At 45.3% G+C, this 26,308-nt stretch overlaps 1 protein-coding gene across 2 annotated transcripts in view; it reads left to right on the plus strand.

Moving 5' to 3' along the window:
* Window positions 1-26,308, plus strand: part of LOC143981558 (uncharacterized) — an 80,510-nt gene that overhangs the window by 38,267 nt on the left and 15,935 nt on the right. For both annotated transcript variants that reach the window (XM_077479503.1, XM_077479502.1), the window contains exons 2-3: window positions 5,892-6,227; window positions 9,455-9,706. In XM_077479503.1, coding sequence (XP_077335629.1) covers window positions 5,892-6,227; window positions 9,455-9,706 — 588 coding nt within the window. The remainder of the gene's footprint in view (window positions 1-5,891; window positions 6,228-9,454; window positions 9,707-26,308) is intronic.

The raw sequence follows: 26,308 nt of genomic DNA on the forward strand, positions 1-26,308 counted from the left end.
GGCCAACACAGATTTTCCCCGATGCGCGCTCCCGGGAGCGCGCAGGGAACTCTTAAAGGGGACGACGTCAATAGACGTAGTTCCGGAAATTGAGATCCGCGCTGTAGCCGTCATTTGACTATAGCGCGGATCTCAAGTGGTTAAAAGTGGAACCCCCATACCTCCTACCTCTCTGTGCTTCGTAAGGAGATTATGATGACATCTAGCCTTTTTCCCATCCCACAGGAAATGTGACAAAGCAGTTTGCATTTTAGAGTAGAATGAAGCTGGTACCCGGACAGGGAGCGCTCTAAAGTAATATAACAATTTGGGGAGCAGGATCATCTTATATACTGCCAGTCTACCTGACCAGGATAAATAATAACGTTTCATTTTCATCATTTCTTGTGTAAATTCTGCAATTAGTGGTTCAAAGTTGGCTTGGTAGAGCTGGGAAATTTGGCTCGTAATGGAAATGCCCAGATATTGAAAAGAACCGTCTACCCATGTAAATGGTAGCGAATTTTTTAATGAGAGTTCCACATCCAAAGGTAAAACCAAACCCATGATATTGGATTTTGACTCGTTAACCTTGTAATAGGAAATCGCATTAAATTGAGTGAGTAGATCCTGGATAACTGTGAGTGATTGAGTCGGGTTGGACAATGAAAGTATAATGTCATCTGCAAATAAAGTAATAGTGTGTTCTTCCTTTCCTACAAGTATGCCTTTTATTTGAGGATGTTGTCTGATTGTTTCTGCTAACGGTTCCATCATAAGTGCAAAAATTACAGGCGACAGGGGGCACCCCTGTCGCGTTCCATTAGAAATGGAAAATGGTTCCGAGAAAACGCCCTCTGTAAATACCATGGCTGACGGAGTAGAATATAAAGCATTGATAACCAATTTAATTTGCCCGTTAAATCCAAATTTATCTAGCACTTTAGACATGTATCCCCAATGTATCCTGTCAAAAGCCTTTTCGGCGTCTAATGAGAGGAGAACAGAGGGTTGTCTGGAATCGTTTGCACAGTGTACAATGTTAATTATACGCCTTGTAGCGTCCGTGGCTTGTCTGCTTTCTACAAAACCCACCTGGTCTTGATTAATAAGACGTGGAAGAGCCTTCGCCAGTCTATTTGCTATAATTTTTGCGTACAATTTAACATCTGTATTTAACAGCGATATGGGTCTGAAATTCTGGGCACTATTTGGTTCCTTTCCCGGTTTGGGCAGTGTGATAATTGTAGCTTGTAACATCTCTTCAGGGAATGAGGCCGAGAAGGCAGCGCTCTGGAAGACCTTCTGTAGGTGTGGAGCTAGTATTTCTTTATATTGTTTATAATATTCTGGGGAATATCCGTCTGGTCCTGGTGTTTTACCATTGGGAAGTTTAGCTATAGTTTCTTTGATCTCTAGTACAGTAAATGGGGAATTCAATATGTCTAAATCCCCAGGCTGGACCGCAGGAAGCGAGATGTCTTTAAAGAAGGAGTTCATCATGTTTAATGACGGTTGGGGGGGTATCGGGGTCTTTACCTATATTGTACAAGTTTTCGTAATAGTCTTTGAAAGTGTCTGCAATATCTTTAGGGTTAATGTGTTTAGTTCTAGTCTTATGGTGAAATAGGAAGGGAATTTTTTGTCTAATAATTTTATCTTTCAGTTGGTTTGCTAGTAGTTTACCTGCCTTGTTGCCATGCATATAAAAGTTAGCTTTAAGTCTATGTATAGTCCTGACATGTTGGGAAACTAACAGGTTCCTAAGGTCTTCTCTTGCCTTACATAGCTTAGAACTAGTATCTAGGGAAGGTGTCAATTTATTTAGGGATTCCAATTGGTTAATGTCATTCAGTACGTCTTCCATTCGCTGCCTCCTCTTCCTCCGTAAGGCCGCACTATGTTTCAATAAAATCCCCCTTACATACGCCTTGTGGGATAACCATAGGGTGAACGGGTCAACATTGGGCATTAAATTGAAAAAACTCTTTGATTGAATTCTCTATTTCCGATGCAAGCGCCGGATCTGCGAACAGTAGGGTATCGTTGCGCCATCTGTTGGCTCTAGTAGTAAAATTTGGAGTGCCCACCGTCACAGACACCGGCGCGTGGTCGGACCAAGAGATTTGTCCTATGTCAGACTTTGAGATTTTTTGTAAAAGAAATTTGTCCACTAAGAAAACATCGATTCTAGAATACGTCAAGTGGACTTTTGAGAAGAATGAAAAATCCCTTTCATTGGAGTGTTGGCATCTCCAAACATCGTACAAATTATTTCTACACATGAAACCAGATAGGGAAGATCTAATCGCTTTCCCGCCACCAGATTTAGACACGTCCAGCTGGTGGTCAGCAATAACGTTCAGATCCCCACAAAGTATAACATGACCATACATATGTAGTCGTACTTTTTTCCATAACTTATTTAAAAAAGCTATTTGGTTATTGTTGGGGGCATAAACATTGACAATGGTATAGGCAACATCCCCTATCTCACATGTCAGAATAATATATCTGCCTTCAATATCACTGTAGTGGGCTTTGTATTTAAACGTTAATGACTGTTTAATTAGGATAGCGACTCCTCTTTTTTTTTATTGCGCACATGCGTAATAGCAGTGCGGAAATTGGTTATGGGATAGGAGAGGATGCCCTTTTACTTTAAAATGTGTCTCTTGTAAACATAGTATATCACATTTTTGGGAATGGGCCTCTTTCCACACCATATGCCTTTTAAAAGGAATATTTAAACCGTTTACGTTCATGGAAGTAATTTTAAACGCCATTTTCACAGAAAGGGTAGCAATATGAACAGAGCAGCAAGTTACTTGGTACACAGGAGTGGGATTTTAGTAGTAACGGTAAACAGTTAGTAGCCTGGGCGAAGAAATATGATGATGGAACAGTGGGATAAGCCAGTGTGTCGTGGGAAGCATATAAGGTAAGTATTAATCTCAGAGGTATGGGGTACCGTAATTCAGTAGATCAGAGTTATTGTCTTGTAGAGCTTCTGTCGAAGAGTCTTCCTAGTGGACTGAAAATCGGGAAGCAAAAAGGTGTAACAAAGAAAGAGATGATAAACAAAGGAGAAACTAAAGAGAAAGTCAAACAAACAATTGTGCTTTAGCACCTGGAATAAAAAGGTACGATTTCTCGCGAAATCTGAACAGGCGTGCACCTGCTATTTTTAGGGGAAAGATGAACTAGTCCATGTCGCCGGTACAGCTCTCCGGAGTGTACGAAGTTGAACTGTAGGCACCAACTTGTGGGAAGTTCAAGTGTAATGGTCGGAATCACGCTTGCCATCCATCTCGTCCTGCTGATGAGCGTCGTTCTGGCGGGGGATGATGTTCCATTTTTCTAACAGCTTGATGCCATCCTCCAGGGTGGAGATCATGTAGTCACGGTCGCCTCTCATCACCACCAATTTAGCTGGGTAGCTCCAACGGTAGGGAATTTTGTGGTTCCTTAACGGTTTGGTGATGGTCACCAAGTTGCGTCTGCGTTGCATTGTGTGGGCCGAGAGATCTGCGAAGAACGACAGTCCCTGCAGGGTTTCTGGTAGTTGGGTCGTATTTCTGGTCGCGGCCATAAACTTTTCTTTGACATGAAAGTAATGAATTCGAGCTATAGTGTCTCTCGGAAGTTGTTCAGGGATGTGGCGGGGTTTCGGCAGTCTATGAATCCTGTCTATTGTTAATTCTTCCCCAGACAGGTCTGGTAATGCATCTTTCATTACCTTAGCCAGGAAGGTCACTAGCTCTTGCGGTTTAACTGCTTCGGGGATCCCCCTTATCTTAATGTTGTTCCTCCTGGAACGATCCTCAAGGTCCGCGACCTTTGATTTCAGCCATTGAATATCATCGTCATGGTCATTGTGTGCGTCCACCATTGCATTAAAGGTTTCAGTAATTTCACCCATCTTATTCTCGATGTGTGTCACTCTGCTGCTAACCGCTTTAACTTCTGATTTACATTGTTTGACCAGTTGCAGCATATCTGTGTGAATTGCACTACGCAGGGTTAATAGCATCTCCTTCATAGTTGAGTCCATTACTGGGGCATTGTTGGTAGGAAAGGCCGCAATGGCGTCTTGGAACTCCAAGGTGTCATCTAACACTACTCCTCTGTTGTCTGAATCTGAGCCCACAGGAGATGTGTCAGCTATCCTTTGTTTGGCTTTAGCAGGACTGTTTGAAGCAGACGAGGCAAGGGAGTCTGGGAAGCGCTGTCCCCGCTCCTCCGCTGGGGAACCGTCTCCTCTCCATCCCCCTCTGATATGCGGGGAGGACGGACGCGTGTTGCTGGCGCTATGGCCGGCGCCATCTTGGCTAGCGGCGCGGCCTGAGCGGGCGAAAAAGTCTGTAAGCTTACCGGGTTCCCTCCGGTCTTTTCTCTTTCTCTGCATTCCCGTTATGGTCAGCACTCCTTCCTCGGTCTGATCGTGCGGAGATTCGGTGCCTTTCGTTGCTGTATGTTGCTCCAGAGAGATTACACGGCGGGAGCTGTACTCCTAAGCAGCCATACACTCCGCCGGCCGGCTCCGCCCCCCCCCCCATTTTGAATTTTAATAGAAAATAATAGATTAGAATAGTATAGAAAAAAAAACAACAGAAAAGAATAGAAAGTATATAACCACCTTCCAAAATTTGAATTTCAAAAAGAATTTGAATAGAAAATAATAGAATAGAATATTATAGAACAAATAGAAAGATAATACTAATATACTAATACTATAATTATAATTAAAAAAACATTAGAATTTAAAGACTATAACCATTGCACAAAATTTAAATCGAATCAATTCAGATTTGAACAGAATAGAAAATAATAGATTAGAATAAGAAGATGGTTATATTCATTCTATTCTATTCTATTCGACTATGTTCTATTTTTCTATACTATTGTGTTATTTTCTATTCTATTCTTTTATATTCTATTCAAATTCATATTGATTCTATTTGAATTTTGGAAAACGGTTATATTATTTCTATTCTATTTTAATTTAGTCTATTGTTTTTTTTTTAATCTCTCTATTCTATTCAAATTTCAGAAATGGGTATAATCTTTCTATTTAATTCCATTCTTTATTCTATTCTAGTTCACTCTATTGTATTCCAATTCCATGCTGTTCTTTTATTTTCTATCCTATTTTGTTCTGTTTTACTCTATTATATTTTACTATTTTATTTTCTATTCTATTCCTTTATTTTCTATTCAATTTTTTTCTTTGGAAATTGGAATACAATTCAAATTCGAAAACTTTTGAAATTTGAAAATCATTTGAAAAACTTTTTGAATCGATCTGAATTTGAATTAGAACATTTTAATTGATTTGAATATGAACAAAACGAATTCTGAAAATAAATTAAACAAATTAAACAAATCTAATTAAACGAATTCATGTAAAGAACAAATCAAAACAAAACACATTTTTCCGTTCTTCACACGTCTCCCCCCCGGGCCTCTCCCAGCGTCACGCTGACATGATAAATAGTGGGAGGAGTCTGCCGCCAAGGAATTGGAGCCAAAAACCGCCTCCCACACATGGATCAGCCAAGATGGCGGAAAGCACGGCATCACAGTGACGCAGAAGAATGACATCACACGTGCATCTCATGTACGGCACCGATGTGTATGAGGATGCCAGCCTGCCCCATCCCCCACCCCCAGAGGGTGGACAAGGAGGGATGGGGGTGGGGCAAAGGGCGGACAGCAGGGATAGGGGGCGGGGCCTGGTGCCCATCGCAGTTCCCGGGTTCTAGACAACAAGCCCCTCCCACTGATCCAGATGTTGGATTTTTTATTCATTAGTCTCACGAGATTCCAGATGGTTCTACATCAATGTGTGTTATATGAGGGGGAGGGGAGTACACTGTGACCTGACTGGGACCTGTATTCTGTCTGTGCAGGAAATGTCCCGGAAATATTCACCCGGCCGGGATCTGACCTTCTCATCCCCATCAGACATCATGTCACCCTCAACCATCCAGATACAGGGAGATGTGACCGGATTGATTGGCATTATAAATACCCAACCGGACATTATTACATCACAATACAGGAACACTGGGGATGTAGACTGAGGAAATCTGACAACATCCCCTCCCCCAATACAAGATTATCAGAGAATGGAAGTCTCATCATATCCAATGTGACTCCGGAGAATGACGGGAGATACCGTGTGATTATATACAGCTCTGCAGGACACCATACACAGATAGATTATTACACCGTCCATGTAGAAGGTAAGTCCACCCAACCCCCACCCCCAGTCCTAGCAGTGTCCTCCCCGCTCCGTGTCTTTATATACACCGTCCATGTAGAAGGTAAGTCCATCCAACCCCCACCCCCAGTCCTAGCAGTGTCCTCCCCACTCCATGTATTTATATACACCGTCCATGTAGAAGGTAAGTCCACCCAACCCCCACCCCCAGTCCTAGCAGTGTCCTCCCCGCTCCGTGTCTTTATATACACCGTCCATGTAGAAGGTAAGTCCATCCAACCCCCACCCCCAGTCCTAGCAGTGTTCTCCCCGCTCCGTGTCTTTATATACACCGTCCATGTAGAAGGTAAGTCCATCCAACCCCCACCCCCAGTCCTAGCAGTGTCCTCCCCGCTCCGTGTCTTTATATACACCGTCCATGTAGAAGGTAAGTCCATCCAACCCCCACCCCCAGTCCTAGCAGTGTCCTCCCCACTCCATGTATTTATATACACCGTCCATGTAGAAGGTAAGTCCACCCAACCCCCACCCCCAGTCCTAGCAGTGTCCTCCCCGCTCCGTGTCTTTATATACACCGTCCATGTAGAAGGTAAGTCCACCCAACCCCCACCCCCAGTCCTAGCAGTGTCCTCCCCGCTCCGTGTCTTTATATACACCGTCCATGTAGAAGGTAAGTCCATCCAACCCCCACCCCCAGTCCTAGCAGTGTCCTCCCCGCTCCGTGTCTTTATATACACCGTCCATGTAGAAGGTAAGTCCATCCAACCCCCACCCCCAGTCCTAGCAGTGTCCTCCCCGCTCCGTGTCTTTATATACACCGTCCATGTAGAAGGTAAGTCCATCCAACCCCCACCCTCAGTCCTAGCAGTGTCCTCCCCGCTCCGTGTCTTTATATACACCGTCCATGTAGAAGGTAAGTCCATCCAACCCCCACCCTCAGTCCTAGCAGTGTCCTCCCCGCTCCGTGTCTTTATATACACCCTCCATGTAGAAGGTAAGTCCATCCAACCCCCACCCCCAGTCCTAGCAGTGTCCTCCCCGCTCCGTGTCTTTATATACACCGTCCATGTAGAAGGTAAGTCCACCCAACCCCCACCCCCAGTCCTAGCAGTGTCCTCCCCGCTCCGTGTCTTTATATACACCGTCCATGTAGAAGGTAAGTCCATCCAACCCCCACCCCCAGTCCTAGCAGTGTCCTCCCCGCTCCGTGTCTTTATATACACCGTCCATGTAGAAGGTAAGTCCATCCAACCCCCACCCCCAGTCCTAGCAGTGTCCTCCCCACTCCATGTATTTATATACACCGTCCATGTAGAAGGTAAGTCCATCCAACCCCCACCTCCAGTCCTAGCAGTGTCCTCCCCGCTCCGTATCTTTATATACACCGTCCATATAGAAGGTAAGTCCATCCAACCCCCACCTCCAGTCCTAGCAGTGTCCTCCCCGCTCCGTGTCTTTATATACACCGTCCATGTAGAAGGTAAGTACATCCAACCCCCACCTCCAGTCCTAGCAGTGTCCTCCCCGCTCCGTATCTTTATATACACCGTCCATGTAGAAGGTAAGTCCATCCAACCCCCACCTCCAGTCCTAGCAGTGTCCTCCCCACTCCGTGTCTTTATATACACCGTCCATGTAGAAGGTAAGTCCATCCAACCCCCACCTCCAGTCCTAGCAGTGTCCTCCCCGCTCCGTGTCTTTATATACACCGTCCATGTAGAAGGTAAGTCCACCCATCCCCCACCCCCACCCCCACTCCTAGCAGTGTCCTCCCCGCTCCGTGTCTTTATATACACCGTCCATGTAGAAGGTAAGTCCATCCAACCCCCACCTCCAGTCCTAGCAGTGTCCTCCCCGCTCCGTGTCTTTATATACACCATCCATGTAGAAGGTAAGTCCATCCAACCCCCACCCCCAGTCGTAGCAGTGTCCTCCTCGCTCCGTGTCTTTATATACACCGTCCATGTAGAAGGTAAGTCCATCCAACCCCCACCCCCAGTCCTAGCAGTGTCCTCCCCGCTCCGTGTCTTTATATACACCGTCCATGTAGAAGGTAAGTCCATCCAACCCCCACCTCCAGTCCTAGCAGTGTCCTCCCCGCTCCGTGTCTTTATATACACCATCCATGTAGAAGGTAAGTCCATCCAACCCCCACCCCCAGTCGTAGCAGTGTCCTCCTCGCTCCGTGTCTTTATATACACCGTCCATGTAGAAGGTAAGTCCATCCAACCCCCACCCCCAGTCCTAGCAGTGTCCTCCCCGCTCCGTGTCTTTATATACACTGTCCATGTAGAAGGTAAGTCCACCCAACCCCCACCCCCAGTCCTAGCAGTGTCCTCCCCGCTCCGTGTCTTTATATACACCGTCCATGTAGAAGGTAAGTCCATCCAACCCCCACCTCCAGTCCTAGCAGTGTCCTCCCCACTCCGTGTCTTTATATACACCGTCCATGTAGAAGGTAAGTCTATCCAACCCCCACCCCCAGTCCTAGCAGTGTCCTCCCCGCTCCGTGTCTTTATATACACCGTCCATGTAGAAGGTAAGTCCACCCATCCCCCACCCCCACTCCTAGCAGTGTCCTCCCCGCTCCGTGTCTTTATATACACCGTCCATGTAGAAGGTAAGTCCATCCAACCCCCACCCCCAGTCCTAGCAGTGTCCTCCCCGCTCCGTGTCTTTATCTCCATACATTATATAGTAGAAGATCTGGGAGAGACGTATGTACAATGTCCTCTGATTACTGCCCCATCCTCACCATTCCCTGTGGAGTCACATCTGCAGTGCTCAGCCCTCCTGAAGTTGCTGTGATCTGAACTGTGCTGTGCCTTCTGCTCGGGGTCCCCATGTGGTAGATGTGACCATTGATGGGGGGGTGACAGATCCCCAATGGAGGGCGGAGCTTCTGCCAATGGCAGCCAATCAGGTTTCACCTCTTAGGAAAGAGTCGTCTCTAATAGGAGTTTCTGTCATATTTCAGGTTGTCAGTAATATAATGAGCTTCTTCTGTAGATTCTCAATAAGTAAATAAAAGTTGTGGGGGTGACAACCCTGATGGGGGTCACATGACTGAAGAAAATGGGTGTGATGTTAGTGGGGGGATTTAGTGTTGGGGGAGGGGTGCACACAGACACAATCTATCTCCTCCAGTCTCCAGGAAGATGTCTGCACACCTGATTATAGGTAAGGGTGGGGGAGGGGCATGCTGTGTATATATTGGATCTGATCAATGGAAATGATTGTCTCTCTCAGTTCCAGTATCGGTTCCGCTCCTCCATGTCTCATGTCCCCGGAATGGCAGCGCTGAGATCTCCTGCAGGGTGGAGGAGGGGACTAAGCCGAATATCCGTCTATCTGTGATTGGAGAATCCCAGAAAAGACATTCCACATCCACCAATAACATTACAGCCATTGTGGGGTCTCCGGGGCCCTGGAACATCACCTGTACTGTGGAGAATGGGGTCAGCCGGTCGGAGGAGAGCAGAGCCGGGGTCACCTGTCCAGGTGAGGAGAGATCAGAAGTGGAGAAATGTCTGTAGATGACAATATAAAGAGATTTGTTTCTGAGAGACCAGGTGTAGATACCCCCCTCCTTCCGAGTCACCCCTTGTCTCCGCCCCCTACCCACCTCCAGACACCGTCCCTTGGCTCCACCCCCTACCTACCTCCCGGTACTCCCCCTTTTATAGAATACAGAACCATTCATTTCGGGGTGTCATGTAATTTGTATGAATTATAATTTGTATCCCATCAACAATAGATCCCCAAGTAGCAATGTACCCCTCCCAGCAACAGTAGATTTCCCCCCAGCAATAATAGACCCCTCCTCCCAACAATAGATTTCTCAGCAACAATAGATCCACCCCTGCAACAACAGACCTTCTGCAGCAACAAATGATCTCTCAGCAGCCAGCAACAGTAGATCTCTCCCTCACCAGTAGATCCCTCCCAGTAACAACAGATCCCCCACAACAAAATAGCCCCCAGTAACAATAGATCTCCACCAGCAACAATTGAGCTCCCAGTGGCCAGCAACAATAAACCTCTCCCTCCCAGCAACAACAGACCCCCCATTAGCAACAATAAACCTCCTAGCTACAAAAGACCTACCCAAAACAATAGATCCCCCGTGACAATAGACCCTCCAGCAAACAGCAACAATAGACCCTCCAGCACACCCCAACCCCCCTTCCATTACACACATTCAGTGCTGGAGGTTCCCAGAACTGCGCTCCCCCTGAATAAAATCCCTGACAATATATATTTGTCTGCAATCCAATAAATGAGATTTATATCAATAAAAAGGTCCTTTGTCTCCAATCTGGGAAATACAACCAACCCCTCCCCCGTCTCCACTCTTCATTGGAATGATGTTTTCTTTAAATTTCAGGTCATCAAGTTATCTGTAGAGAAAGTCAATTTATAAATAATCATCTAATTCACCATCTCCATCCATAAAGGAAATTGTATTTAATTGTCTGAGATAAAGCAGTAGAGATCTCTATCGATATATCGATCCTTTGGGTTCATCATATTCAATAAAGTGTCTCATTAGGTGGATTTACTAAAGAAGTTGAACATCTTCACTTTGTACAATGAATTCCACTTATCTTATGCCGCGTACACACGAGCGGATTGAACTCCATGGAAACGGACTTGCCTACACACGATCCCACTAAAGTCCGCCCGTCCGGTACGCGGTGACGTACACCAGGTCTGACGAGACTATAAAACGGAAGTTCAATACCAAGTGCGCCACCCTTTGGGCTCCTTCTGCTAATTTCGTGTTTACCTCGTGTTAGCAGAAGTTTGGTGAGAGGCGATTGGCGCTTTTCAGACTCGTATTTTTCAGAACGTTTAACTGCTTTTCAGTTTGTGCTTGTGAGGTTTGTATCTGTTTTTTAGTGCGTGTAGTCAGGTCGTCTCTGTATTTTACAGTGCCATCTGCCGCGCTCGTTGCTGACTTTCAGCTCGCTCTTCACAGGCCTTGCTGTTCTTCAGTGACTTCTGTTAAGTTCGTTCTGACAAGCCGACCGTTTTGAAGCCATGTTGCGTGTACGTACTCGTCGTCGAGTTCGTGCTTTGCTTGTGCTTGGTGTTGTAGTTCATTCTTCAACCCAAGACCAGTCCGTGAACAGGGAGGGGAGGAGTTTGTGGTCCAAGAATTGGTTGCGCCAGTGTGACCAGTTCTCGCACATGCCTTTGCTGCGTGAGATCCGGGAGAATAATCCTGATGATTTCAGGAATTATCTCCGGATGACGGACCCCGTTTTTCACCGTCTGCTGGCTTTGCTGTCCCCTTATATCACCAGGCAGGATACCTACATGCGGCAAGTCATCACTCCGGAGCAGAGGCTCATCGCCACGTTGTGCTACTTGGCGACAGGGAGAAGCCTTCAGGACCTCAAGTTCTCTACAGGCATCTCCCCCCCAGGCTCTGGGGATCATTATTCCAGAGACCTGTTCTGCCATCATTCAGGCCCTGCAGAAGGACTATATGAAGGTAAGTTTTATCCTTTAATATCACATTCTATGTATTTCATGATTGCTAATGTCTTGTATTTCTTTCCTCATTCCCTAATTACCATCATTGCAATATGCTGTGAATGTCCCCTTTGTCCTCATACATGCTGTAATCTTTTAATGCTCCTTTTTTGTCTTTCCTGCATATTTGCCTTCATTAAACCTCACCAACATGCTATGGTAGGCCCATATCCACTTAGTCTAGTCACTTAAAATGTCTTTTGTCAGATCCATGGTATTGCTTTATCCTAAAACCAAACATTTAACATTATTCCAAATGGTCTGTGTCCCCTTAACTGAATCCCCCCCCCCCCCCCCCCTTAATAGTATCCCAAATGGTCTGTATGTCCTTAACTGAATCCCCCCCCCAATAGTATTCCAAATGGTCTGTGTGTCCTTAACTGAATCCCCCCCCAATAGTATTCCAAATGGTCTGTGTGTCCTTAACTGAATCCCCCCCCCCCCCAATAGTATTCCAAATGGTCTGTGTGTCCTTAACTGAATCCCCCCCCCCCCAATAGTATTCCAAATGGTCTGTGTGTCCTTAACTGAATCCCCCCCCCCCAATAGTATTCCAAACGGTCTGTGTGTCCTTAACTGAATCCCCCCCTTAATAGTATTCCAAATGGTCTGTGTGTCCTTAACTGAATCCCCCCCCCCCCAATAGTATTCCAAATGGTCTGTGTGTCCTTAACTGAATCCCCCCCCCCCCAATAGTATTCCAAATGGTCTGTGTGTCCTTAACTGAATCCCCCCCCCCCCAATAGTATTCCAAATGGTCTGTGTGTCCTTAACTGAATCCCCCCCCCCCAATAGTATTCCAAATGGTCTGTGTGTCCTTAACTGAATCCCCCCCCCCCAATAGTATTCCAAACGGTCTGTGTGTCCTTAACTGAATCCCCCCCTTAATAGTATTCCAAATGGTCTGTGTGTCCTTAACTGAATCCCCCCCCCCCCAATAGTATTCCAAATGGTCTGTGTGTCCTTAACTGAATCCCCCCCCCCCAATAGTATTCCAAATGGTCTGTGTGTCCTTAACTGAATCCCCCCCTTAATAGTATTCCAAATGGTCTAGGAAAAATGTAAACCGCGCTAGGAAAAATAATGTGAATTTAACAAACTAACAAAATAGGCTGCAGCAATAAATGTGATATGGCACCCAACAGTAATAAAGTATATACAAAGCCGCGCCAACCCTCCACTACATATAATATGAAAATATGATTAAACAGATAAATAAAATAAAATATGAAGATAATACAGAAATACTGATACAATTATATAAAAAGACCTCAAATAATGTGTAGATGACCAAAAAAGTCAAACATGGCATTAAAGTGAAAAAAGTCCAATTAAAGAAAAGTTCATAAGTGAATCCAAATGACGGACGTAAGTGTTCTTAAATGACAACACCACAGTGGTTCAACACTTTCCAAGGCGCGTGAAATACCCGTCACCATATGTTGAATGCGCTTACCAGAAAATATATGGAATGAAGCATATACAAATGATAAGTGGATGACATCCAGGTTAACCTTCCTCAGCTGGGTCAGCACTCCATCTCTTAACGGTGTTTCCAAGATGATAGTCTGTTCAGTGGTCTCGATATGAAGCACTCAGAGACCCCCCAGAAAAGAAAGGGACTGTCGCCTCCTCTCACTCTCCGCTTCCACCGATTCCAAATGGTCTGTGTCCCCTTAACTGAATCCCCCCCCCCCAATAGTATTCCAAATGGTCTATGTGTCCTTAACTGAACCCCCCCCCAATAGTATTCCAAATGGTCTGTGTGTCCTTAACTGAACCCCCCCCCCAATAGTATTCCAAATGGTCTATGTGTCCTTAACTGAACCCCCCCCCAATAGTATTCCAAATGGTCTGTGTGTCCTTAACTGAACCCCCCCCCCCAATAGTATTCCAAATGGTCTATGTGTCCTTAACTGAACCCCCCCCCAATAGTATTCCAAATGGTCTGTGTGTCCTTAACTGAACCCCCCCCCAATAGTATTCCAAATGGTCTATGTGTCCTTAACTGAACCCCCCCCCAATAGTATTCCAAATGGTCTGTGTGTCCTTAACTGAACCCCCCCCCCAATAGTATTCCAAATGGTCTGTGTGTCCTTAACTGAACCCCCCCCCCCCCTAATAGTATTCCAAATGGTCTGTGTCCCCTTAACTGAATCCCCCCCCCCAATAGTATTCCAAATGGTCTGTGTGTCCTTAACTGAACCCCCCCCCCCTAATAGTATTCCAAATGGTCTGTGTGTCCTTAAATTAATGTTGAATTATATATTGTATTTTTAACCCACTTCAACCCTGGAATGATTTTCCCCCTTCCTGACCATCAGCACTTTTTGTGATTTGGCAGTGCGTTGCTTGAATTGACAATTGTGCGTCCTTGTAACATGGCTCCTCCTAGTAAATTATCGTCATTTTATTAGCACAAATAGAGGTTTTATTTGGTTGTCTTTGATCACCTCTGCTTTTTTTGTTTTTGCGATTAACCATCAACAAAACCAAACCGCATTTTTACAAATATGCATTATTTTTCACTTTTCGCTATAAGAAATATAGCCCCAAAAATATATTAACCAGAATTTTTTGTACATCATTTTATGCTGATACGTATTCTTAAAGCGGGATTCCACCCTAAAGTGGAACCCCTGCTGATCGGAACCCCCCCCCCCTCCGGTGTCACAATTGACATCTTTCAGGGGGGAGGGGGGGTGGAGATACCTGTCAAAGACAGGTATTTTCACCCACTTCCGGGCATAGACTCCCAAGGGAGTCTACGCCATTTCCTGTCCTGCCGCGCTGTCTGCTGGGACACACACGGGTCCCAGCAGACAGCGCGGACCATTCCCCTTGCGCGGCGCGGCTCACGCATGCACAGTAGGGAACCGGGAAGTGAAGCCGATTCGCTTTACTTCCTGATTCCCTCACCTCGAATGGCGGCAGCAGCCGAGGCCCGAGCGGTCGATCGGCCTCGGCTGCCGGCATCGCTGGAACCCGGGACAGGTGAGTTTCCATTTATTAAAAGTCAGCAGCTGTAGTATTTATAGCTGCTGGCTTTTAATATTTTTTTTTTTGGGCGGAATCCCTCTTTAAACTAATTTGTTCAAATGAATCGCAATAAGCGTTTATTGATTGGTTTGTGCAAAAGTTCTAGCGCAGTGATGGCGAACCTATGGCACGCGTGCCACAGCTGGCACATCAAGCCCTCCCTGTCGGCACGCCAGGGGAATCCCCCAGCCAGGCAGTCACTTGCACTGACGTTGCAGGCAGGGAGGAGCCGGCTCTCTTCCTTGCATCAGTGCCAGTGACATAGGCAGGGGAGTGGGCAGTTCAGCACCTTATTGCCTCCCCCAGACCCCTACACTTCTGGTAAGGCATTCAGGGATTCCTTTCTGCAGGTACCCTATTTCAGCTTCCCCTGCTCCAGGACAACTTTGGTTCAGTCTGTCCTAGTGCAGCCTGTGAAAAAGAGAAGGGGGGGGGGCAGTGCTCGGAGCTGATTTTCCATTGGGAGAGGTGCAATGGCTGCTAGCTGGCATCCAGGCGGCGGGGATATTGAGGAGTGGCCGGATGTCGGGGATTCCTTCAATACTGTCTGGGGAGAGCTGGACGACGAGGCAATAGAAAGTTAAGGAGGAGGGTGGATCCTCCGATCTACATTGTACTGTGTGGGGGCATGTTAGTAGTGCAGGAAGCATGTGTCATGTAGGTGAGTGTAATGGTCATGTAGGTGAGTGTAATGGTCATGTAGGTGAGTGCATGTGTCATGTAGGTGAGTGCATGTGTCATGTAGGTGAGTGCATGTGTCATGTAGGTGAGTGTAATGGTCAGGTAGGTGAGTGTAATGGTCATGTAGGTGAGTGCATGTGTCATGTAGGTGAGTGCATGTGTCATGTAGGTGAGTGTAATGGTCATGTAGGTGAGTGTAATGGTCATGTAGGTGAGTGCATGTGTCATGTAGGTGAGTACATGTGTCATGTAGGTGAGTGTAATGGTCATGTAGGTGAGTGTAATGGTCATGTAGGTGAGTGCATGTGTCATGTAGGTGAGTGCATGTGTCATGTAGGTGAGTGCATGTGTCATGTAGGTGAGTGTAATGGTCAGGTAGGTGAGTTCATGTGTCATGTAGGTGAGTGTAATGGTCAGGTAGGTGAGTGCATGTGTCATGTAGGTGAGTGTAATGGTCAGGTAGGTGAGTACATGTGTCATGTAGGTGAGTGTAATGGTCAGGTAGGTGAGTTCATGTGTCATGTAGGTGAGTGCATGTGCCATGTAGGTGAGTGTAATGGTCAGGTAGGTGAGTACATGTGTCATGTAGGTGAGTGTAATGGTCAGGTAGGTGAGTTCATGTGTCATGTAGGTGAGTGCATGTGCCATGTAGGTGAGTGTAATGGTCATGTAGGTGAGTTCATGTGTCATGTACGTGAGTGTAATGGTCAGGTAGGTGAGTACATGTGTCATGTAGGTGAGTGTAATGGTCAGGTAGGTGAGTGCATGCGTCATGTACGTGAGTGTAATGGTCAGGTAGGTGAGTACATGTGCCATGTAGGTGAGTGTAATGGTCAGGTAGGTGAGTACATGTGTCATGTAGGTGAGTTCATGTGTCATGTAGGTGAGTTCATGTGTCATGTAGGTGAGTGTAATGGTCAGGTAGGTGAGTACATGTGTCATGTAGGTGAGTGTAATGGTCAGGTAGGTGAGTTCATGTGTCATGTAGGTGAGTGCATGTGCCATGTAGGTGAGTGTAATGGTCAGGTAGGTGAGTACATGTGTCATGTAGGTGAGTGTAATGGTCAGGTAGGTGAGTTCATGTGTCATGTAGGTGAGTGTAATGGTCAGGTAGGTGAGTACATGTGTCATGTAGGTGAGTGTAATGGTCAGGTAGGTGAGTTCATGTGTCATGTAGGTGAGTGCATGTGCCATGTAGGTGAGTGTAATGGTCAGGTAGGTGAGTGCATGTGCCATGTAGGTGAGTGTAATGGTCAGGTAGGTGAGTACATGTGTCATGTAGGTGAGTGTAATGGTCAGGTAGGTGAGTACATGTGTCATGTAGGTGAGTGTAATGGTCAGGTAGGTGAGTTCATGTGCCATGTAGGTGAGTGTAATGGTCATGTAGGTGAGTGCATGTGTGATGTAGGTAAGTGCATGTGTCAGTTAGTGCATGTGTCATGTAGGTGAGTGTAATGGTCAGGTAGGTGAGTACATGTGTCATGTAGGTGAGTGTAATGGTCAGGTAGGTGAGTTCATGTGCCATGTAGGTGAGTGTAATGGTCATGTAGGTGAGTACATGTGTCATGTAGGTGAGTGTAATGGTCAGGTAGGTGAGTGCATGTGTGATGTAGGTAAGTGCATGTGTCAGTTAGTGCATGTGTCATGTAGGTGAGTGTAATGGTCAGGTAGGTGAGTACATGTGTCATGTAGGTGAGTGTAATGGTCAGGTAGGTGAGTTCATGTGCCATGTAGGTGAGTGTAATGGTCAGGTAGGTGAGTACATGTGTCATGTAGGTGAGTGTAATGGTCAGGTAGGTGAGTTCATGTGTCATGTAGGTGAGTGCATGTGCCATGTAGGTGAGTGTAATGGTCATGTAGGTGAGTACATGTGTCATGTAGGTGAGTGTAATGGTCAGGTAGGTGAGTGCATGTGTGATGTAGGTAAGTGCATGTGTCAGTTAGTGCATGTGTCATGTAGGTGAGTGTAATGGTCAGGTAGGTGAGTGCATGTGTGATGTAGGTAAGTGCATGTGTCAGTTAGTGCATGTGTCATGTAGGTGAGTGTAATGGTCAGGTAGGTGAGTACATGTGCCATGTAGGTGAGTGTAATGGTCAGGTAGGTGAGTTCATGTGTCAGGTAGGTGAGTACATGTGTCATGTAGGTGAGTGTAATGGTCAGGTAGGTGAGTTCATGTGTCATGTAGGTGAGTGCATGTGCCATGTAGGTGAGTGTAATGGTCAGGTAGGTGAGTGCATGTGCCATGTAGGTGAGTGTAATGGTCAGGTAGGTGAGTACATGTGTCATGTAGGTGAGTGTAATGGTCAGGTAGGTGAGTTCATGTGTCATGTAGGTGAGTGCATGTGCCATGTAGGTGAGTGTAATGGTCATGTAGGTGAGTACATGTGTCATGTAGGTGAGTGTAATGGTCAGGTAGGTGAGTGCATGTGTGATGTAGGTAAGTGCATGTGTCAGTTAGTGCATGTGTCATGTAGGTGAGTGTAATGGTCAGGTAGGTGAGTACATGTGTCATGTAGGTGAGTGTAATGGTCAGGTAGGTGAGTTCATGTGCCATGTAGGTGAGTGTAATGGTCAGGTAGGTGAGTTCATGTGTCATGTAGGTGAGTGCATGTGCCATGTAGGTGAGTGTAATGGTCATGTAGGTGAGTACATGTGTCATGTAGGTGAGTGTAATGGTCAGGTAGGTGAGTACATGTGTCATGTAGGTGAGTGTAATGGTCAGGTAGGTGAGTACATGTGTCATGTAGGTGAGTGTAATGGTCAGGTAGGTGAGTTCATGTGTCATGTAGGTGAGTGCATGTGCCATGTAGGTGAGTGTAATGGTCATGTAGGTGAGTACATGTGTCATGTAGGTGAGTGTAATGGTCAGGTAGGTGAGTGCATGTGTGATGTAGGTAAGTGCATGTGTCAGTTAGTGCATGTGTCATGTAGGTGAGTGTAATGGTCAGGTAGGTGAGTGCATGTGTGATGTAGGTAAGTGCATGTGTCAGTTAGTGCATGTGTCATGTAGGTGAGTGTAATGGTCAGGTAGGTGAGTGCATGTGTGATGTAGGTAAGTGCATGTGTCAGTTAGTGCATGTGTCATGTAGGTGAGTGTAATGGTCAGGTAGGGCAGTATATGTTGCACAGTGCATTCTGCATTCTTTTTGGTCCCTTAGGGCTCATTCAAACCTGTCAGGTTTAATTCTGTGTTGGCACTTTGAAAGAAATAAGTTGGTTTTGCGTCGCGGTTTGGGCACTCGGGCTCAAAAAGGTTCACCATCACTGTTCTAGCGTATCCAAAATATGGTCTATTTTGATGGCATTTTTTAAATCTTGCAATTTTTGGAAATAGTAATGGCGGTGATAACCGATTTTTTTTTTTTTTTTTTTTTTTTTTTTTTTTTTTTTTTTTTTTTTTTTATTGTGACTGCCACATTATGGCGGACACATTGGACAATTTCCATACATTTTTGGGACCATTGTCATTAATACAGTGATCAATGCTCTAAAATTGTATTGATTACTGTAAAAAATGTCACATGCAGAGAAGGTGTTAACCACAAGGGGGCCGAGGAATGGTTAAAGAGGAGGGCCAGTTTAAAAAAAAAAAAAAAAAAAAAAAGTCAGCAGCTGCAAACACTGCAGCTGCTGACTTAATAAAATCACTTACCTGTCCAGGGCGCCCGCGATGTCGGCCTCCCGAGGCCGAGCCGTCCCTCGGCTCTCGGGTCCCGGCGCCGCCATTCCCTCTAAGGGAAACAGGCAGCGGAGCCTTACGGCTTCACTGCCCGTTTCCTACTGCGCATGCGCGAGTCCCGCAGCGCTTTCTGAATGGGACGCGCTGTGTTCTGGAACACAGCGCGACCCATTACCCAGAAGACGCCGCGACGAAGACAGAAGACGGAAGATCTCCGCGGAGGAGGAAGAGGAAGATTAGGATAAAGTGCCTAGCAACAGGCATTTCTGGTAAGTAAAAAAAAAAAATTTTTCTCATTTTATATTTTTTTAGATTTTTTTGTCATTTTTAAAATTTTTTGGTTTTCAGGGTGGCCCTCCACTTTAAGTGTGTTCTGGGTGAGTGTTTATAACTGTCTGGGGGATGGGCTAGCAGTGACATGACCCTGATCACTGCTCCCGATGACAGGGAGCAGACGATCGGTGTCCTGTCACTAGGCAGAAGCGGGAAATAATGTTTTTGTTGTAATGTACAATGTTTAATGTGCAAAAGTACTTATTTTGTTTTTTTATGCTTTGCCTCCCCAGTTTCCTTCATCGCCACAGGAATGGCAGACTGTGGCATCCCATTTTGCCACCCGTTGGGACTTTCCCAACTGCGGTGGGGCGATAGATGGGAAGCACGTCCACATCGTGCCACCACCCCATTCGGGGTCATACTATTACAACTACAAGGGGTTGCACAGTATTGTGTTAATGGCGGTGGTGTCGGCACAATATGAATTTATGTATGTGGACATGGGGAAGAATGGCCGGATGTCAGATGGAGGAGTCTTCGCCCAGACGGAGTTCTACCGCCGTCTACAGACAGGTGGACTGGGATTGCCACCTGATACAGATAATGTGGAAGGACTCCCCTTCGTCTTCATAGCTGATGAAGCTTTCAGTCTGGACGAGCACGTGATGAGGCCCTTCCCCCAAAGAACCCTCACCCCGGAGAGAAGGGTTTTCAACTACTCGCTGGCCAGAGCGAGAAGAGTTGTTGAAAATGCCTTTGGAATAATGGCCAGCCGGTTCCGCGTTTTTCTAACTCCCATACACATGGCGGAATACAAACTTAATCATCTTGTCCTTACATGTTGCATCTTGCACAATTATTTAAATAAGAACTCTTCGAATTATCTATCTTCATTTGGGCCTGAGGCTGGACTTGTTCCCGAAACTATGACAGGCCTGGATACTGGCTGTACTGGCTTGCCCCCCCCCAAAGTGCCCGTGAGGTTCGGGAAAAATATGTGACTTATTTTAACGGTAGGGGGGGCCATTGCAATGCCACACAATCTTTAAGTTTTAAAAATTTAAATAATAAAAGGAAATATTTTTCTTGCTTGCTTTTGTTTTGTGCTGTCTCCTATGTTATCCTAGTGCACTTGTAGTGCCAAGTGTATTTTCATTAATTAAATAAGGCCCATTGTCACTGGAAACACAAAATCACTTTTCCAAAACTGGTATTGAGCATTAAAAGAATACGCCACACATTGTTGATTATTCAAATTTTTAATTTGGCCACATTCACATGTGCCTTTGAATATTTATATGTAAAATATATTTTTTTTGTATTAATTTTTTTATTTATTTTAAAGACATTTTATTTGACTTTTTTTATATTTTTTAACTTTTTTTTTTCTTTTTCGTTAAAATTTAGAAAAATGTAACAACAATCAGCCCCAATATTTCTAATTTGGGAAGTTCCAATCTTAATAAAAACAAGGGAAATGAAGAACATGATCGATATTCTGGAGAAACGGATTATATTCTCCCCAAAATATCGATCATGTTCTTCATTTCCTGCTGCATATTGTCAAGCCGATTCTTCATGAGATCCAGACTAGTTCGCATGGCATCTATTTCCCCATTCCAGCCCATTATCTGGCCAATCAGCCTTTGTGCGCTGTCACTGGAAAACGGGGCCCTTTCCACAAACAGAACATCACCTACAATAGATGGTAAAAATTGGTTGTAAAAATATGCAGTCATACATGGATTTAACCAAGCTGGGGTGTCAGACACTCACCTGGTGGGGTGCCCATCTCCCCTACTTCCTCCACCTCTCCTTCCTCAACCTCTCCTTCCTCCACATCCTCTGGGGGGGGGGGGGTGCTTGGAAATGTGTCCCTTTCCACAACCAGAACATCACCTAAAATAGATGTAAAAACATGTGTTTTGAAATATGCAGGTATACATCGATTACCTGAAGCTGTGGTGTCAGACACTCACCTGGTGGGGTGCCCATCTCCTCTCCTTCTTCCACCTCTCCTTCCTCCACATGCACATCCACGGGGGGGGTGGGGCTAACCTCACATTCATGCTGGCAAGGGTGGCGGTCCCTGGGATCCTGCTTTGTGAGTCTTTTCTCCCCTATGAGAAATTAACAAACAAAAAGGTATACTTAGCACACAGATATTTGAGGCCAGAACTAGGAAGATGAAACCTTGATTAAAAGTGTTGTACAATTGTCGGTTTATGAAGAGATGCAAAATGTGAAGACATGATAAATAAATTCACTTTGCAAAAAACTACAATACTTACCTTTTTGGGCCAAGTTTCACAGATGCGCCCCCCCCCCCCCCCCAAGTATACCAAGGAACCCCGTGTGGTTTACCCTAATAAATGTTCTCTGGTGTCCCACACTTTTGCTCATGAGTGCAGATGTGTTAACCAGCTGCCAAGTGTCCTCTCCTTCAATTCCACTGAATGTTCTTTTCTAGTCATTGTAGTTTGAAACACATCTAAACCTTAATGCCCTAATCTTTTTTTTCTTAAGAAAAATTACACTGAAAAAAAATGATGATTAAACCCTGTATCATAAACGATGTTTGACATGAACAACAAACGAGGGTTTGTTATGAACGATACGATTACTGTATCCACCAACAAGAAAGCAGCAATTTTACATTGTGCAAAGGTAAATAAAAGCCTATGGATCTGTATGCAATAATCAAAATAGGAACACACGACAAGTACTTACTTTTTTAAAGAACTTTCTTGATCCTTCTGTACTGATCCGGCTCCCTCAATTTAAGGTCGGACCACCGTTTCCTCAATTGGTCTTTTGACCGTCGTACCCCAAAAAGATTGTGCAGGGTCTTTACAAATTTGGCCATGATTCTGGCCTTGCGCAAGTTCGGATGGGTGTATGGTCCATGCTTGCCATCATAATCCTTACTTCGCAAGATTGCCACCATCTCTTCAAAGGCCATATTGGAGGCCTTAAATCTCCTCTTTCCGGATTGGGACGTTTGTGGCTCCGGGGATTCGTGACTACTGGAGTCATTAATATCAAGCACCTGTTGTGTTTCCGCCATGTTTCTCCTACTGCGCACCGTAGAGAAAAAGGGGCGGGAATATTCTTGTAAAAGAACGTCATGGGCGGGCAACGCAGGCGTGGTTCTACGCGTGCGCACTGTATATAACGCCCACATGCACATGTCGTACGTGCTTACGTACGTTATGTGCGCACAAAAGGGCGGGAAAAAAGACTTGACCAAAAGAACGTCATGGGCGGGCAACGCAGGCGTGGTTCTACGCGTGCGCACTGTATATAACGCCAACATGCACATGTCATACGTGCTTGGAGAAAATAGGAACGGAAGTTGTGAGCAAGGAAAACGAAGGTAAGTTTAAAAAAAATCCCCAAATCAGTGGCATATACTGCTTATAGATTGGGGTCTATATTGGGCTAAGATTAGGAGAGTCTGGGCTAACATTATTGTTTTTGGCTTGTGTATTGTCTTTCAGAAAAATGAATAAGACATTTAAAGATCCAGAATTCTTGAGCCTATTTATCAATAAGTACAAGGAGCTGACAAATCTGTGGCAAGTAAAGCACAGTGCTTACTATAATAAACAAGTAAGGAAGGCAACGCTGGAGAAACTTCTGGCATTTGTGCAGACTTGGATCCCAGAGGCAGACGTGGACTTTCTGGAAAAGAAAATTGGCATATTGAGAAATATGTACCGAAAGGAGCAGAATAAAATCCTTCAATCCATCAGATCAGGAGCATCCGCAGATGCTGTATATGTACCCAGGCTGTGGTACTTTGACAAACTACGTTTTATTGGCGACCAGAGTAAGGCCAGGGAATCGCTTTCAACCCTTCCCTCCACCCTTCCCTGCAGCATTCCCCCCACCCTTCCCTGCAGCATTCCCTCCACCCTTCCCTCCACTCTTCCCTGCAGCATTCCCTCCACCCTTCCCTCCACCCTTCCCTGCAGCATTCCCTCCACCCTTCCCTGCAGCATTCCCTCCACCCTTCCCTCCACCCTTCCCTGCAGCATTCCCTCCACCCTTCCCTCCACCCTTCCCTGCAGCATTCCCTCCACCCTTCCCTGCAGCATTCCCTCCACCCTTCCCTCCACCCTTCCCTGCAGCATTCCCTCCACCCTTCCCTCCACCCTTCCCTGCAGCATTCCCTCCACCCTTTCCTGCAGCATTCCCTCCACCCTTCCCTGCAGCATTCCCTCCACCCTTCCCTCCACTCTTCCCTGCAGCATTCCCTCCACCCTTCCCTCCACCCTTCCCTCCACCCCAGCAGAGCAACCTGGGCCTTCCATCTTGGAAGAAGCGGATGCACCCAGGTATATTGTTACAATAAATATTTATAGTCATAATATTAATGATGTTAACTAGATGTTATAATTTAAACAATATTATTGATGTTACAAAAAAAAAAAAGATTTTGACATCAATTTACAGTAGTGGTCACAAATGTTTGTCACCAGCAGAAACAATAAATACTGAGGTCAGAATGATACTCTTTTATATGTATTAACAGAATTTTAAAGTCAGGAGCTGAAAAATGTTTATGATTGATGAACAAAAAACTAAAACGATGTCCCTTTTTTATACACAGGATGAGCTCAGCCAGGAGGAAGTTGTGGAAAGTGGCAGGCAGGAGGAGGCTGGGCCCACTGTCGGCCCAGTAGGAGCCTCACCCAGTCGCAGGTGCCTCCCCTCCGTCTTCAGGCAAAAAGGCAAAAGAAGATGGTGGTCACACAGGAGGAATCACTGCGCCTCATTAGAGAGGCTACAAATGTCTTAAGGAGCCCCCCCCCCCCCCCCGAAGCTGAAGAGGCCTATGGCTGCTATATAGCCAGCCGGTTGCAGCAATTAGAGAGGGGCCAACGCCTCCAATGTGAGCGAATCATTTTCTCGGCCTTGCAGAAGGGGCTGAGTGCCGAGTTAACTGCCACAAGCGAAATCTTGGATCAAGTTCCTCCTGTTCCTCCTCCTCCTCCTGCCACAAGTACACCACCAGAGACACGGCCTCACAGGAAGGCTGCTGAGAAGTCTGCAGTGAAGGGTGCAGTGAAGGGTGCAGTGAAGGGTGCAGGGAAGGGTGCAGGGAAGGGTGGAGCGAAGGGTGGAGCGAAGAGAAGAAAGTGATGACCTGGCTTCAGTCTGGTCTGACCAAAGACGCAGCCTGTTGTACCACAGCCTGGGGACATATATACCATCTGCTGCTGCTCCTGATCTCTGGGATTCAGGGACCAGATTGTGCTCCCCATTATATGTACTTCTCAATATCCCAATTTTCTTTTCCACAGACTGTAATGTTTGCCCTGGGGCCAAAAGGCTACACAAATGTCACAAGTTTCTCCAGTGTTGCCTTCATCTTTATTTTTTGAACCAGAATAAATGGATATTTTTTTTGGGGAAAATATACTTGCCTATGTGTTTTTAGTCAAAGACATTTCTAAAAGACAATGTGAAATTAACAAGGGACACCAACCTCCTTGAGGTTCCAAAAAAAATAAAAAAAAAATAAAAAAATGTTATTGTGGTAACTTGTCACCAGAATAAAAATAAAAAGGTTATTGTGGTAATGACACACACAAAATAAAAAGGTTATTGTGGTAATGACACACACAAAATAAAAAGGTTATTGTGGTAATGACACACAAAATAAAAAGGTTATTGTGGTAATGACACACACAAAATAAAAAGGTTATTGTGGTAATGACACACAAAATAAAAAGGTTATTGTGGTAATGACACACACAAAATAAAAAGGTTATTGTGGTAATGACACACACAAAATAAAAAGGTTATTGTAGTAATGACACACAAAATAAAAAGGTTATTGTGGTAATGACACACACAAAATAAAAAGTTTTTTGGTGTTAACTTAACAGAATAATTAAATATGGAGATCACTAGAAAATAATTGGGAAATAATTATACTAAAAATATGGATGAAAGAAAAAAAAAAAAAAAAGAGGACTACCAAAAAAAAAAAAAAGTAAAATACATTATTACTGAGATGGGGCTTTAAACTAAAAACAATATCATTCATGAGATGAGGAGAAAAAAATCCAGAAATGTGTTTGTGAGAACTCTGTGTGAGTGAATATGAGCAGCAAAGCAACTTCGTTCTTCTAGCATTATAAAGAAGATGCGCTGCATTTAAACGAGCACAGAATTTGAAGCATGGCGAATGTGCTACTTCCAATACGAACTGGAGTTTTACAAGACCGAGCACTTCCGTCTCGTACTTGCTTCAGAGCATGCGTCGTTTTTGGCCTGTCGGAACAGCATACAGACGAGCGGACTTCTACATCGGAACTGGGTCCGGCGGAGTTCCGTCGGAAAAATTTGAAACATGTTCCATTTCTAAAGTCTGTCGGATTTTTGAAAATCAAAGGTCCGCTGCAGCCCACACACGATCGAATAGTCTGCCGGAATTGTTCCGTCGGACCTTTGATGTTGAAAAGTCCGCTCGTGTGTACGCGGTATTAGTGATTGGGTGTAAGAAAATATCCTGTATTTTTATTTTTTCCTTGCACATCTTTACTTCATTCGCTAAGCTCATTTAAAATGTATCTTGTAGAGTGAATATTCTCTACTCCCTTACTAAATCAGCTCCGCCATGCCTCCCCCACCATGTCCCTTTTTCATGTCTCCCCCACCCCCGTTTCCCTCACCATATCTCCTCCACAATGTCCCCTCCACTGTGTTTCCTCCATCAGGTCTCCTCCACCATGTCCCCTCCACATTATCACCTCAACCATGTCCCCTCCAACATATCTCCTCTACCACATCTTCTCCACTGTGTCTTCTCCTTCATGTCTCCTTCAGGTTGTCTCTTCAACCATGTTCCTCCATCGTGTCTTCTCCATTATGT

The sequence above is a fragment of the Lithobates pipiens genome, unplaced genomic scaffold (genome assembly GCF_037356315.1).
Source record: "Lithobates pipiens isolate NorthernLeopardFrog02 unplaced genomic scaffold, aLitPip1_a1.2 Scaffold_16, whole genome shotgun sequence".
NCBI classification, from domain to species: domain Eukaryota; kingdom Metazoa; phylum Chordata; class Amphibia; order Anura; family Ranidae; genus Lithobates; species Lithobates pipiens.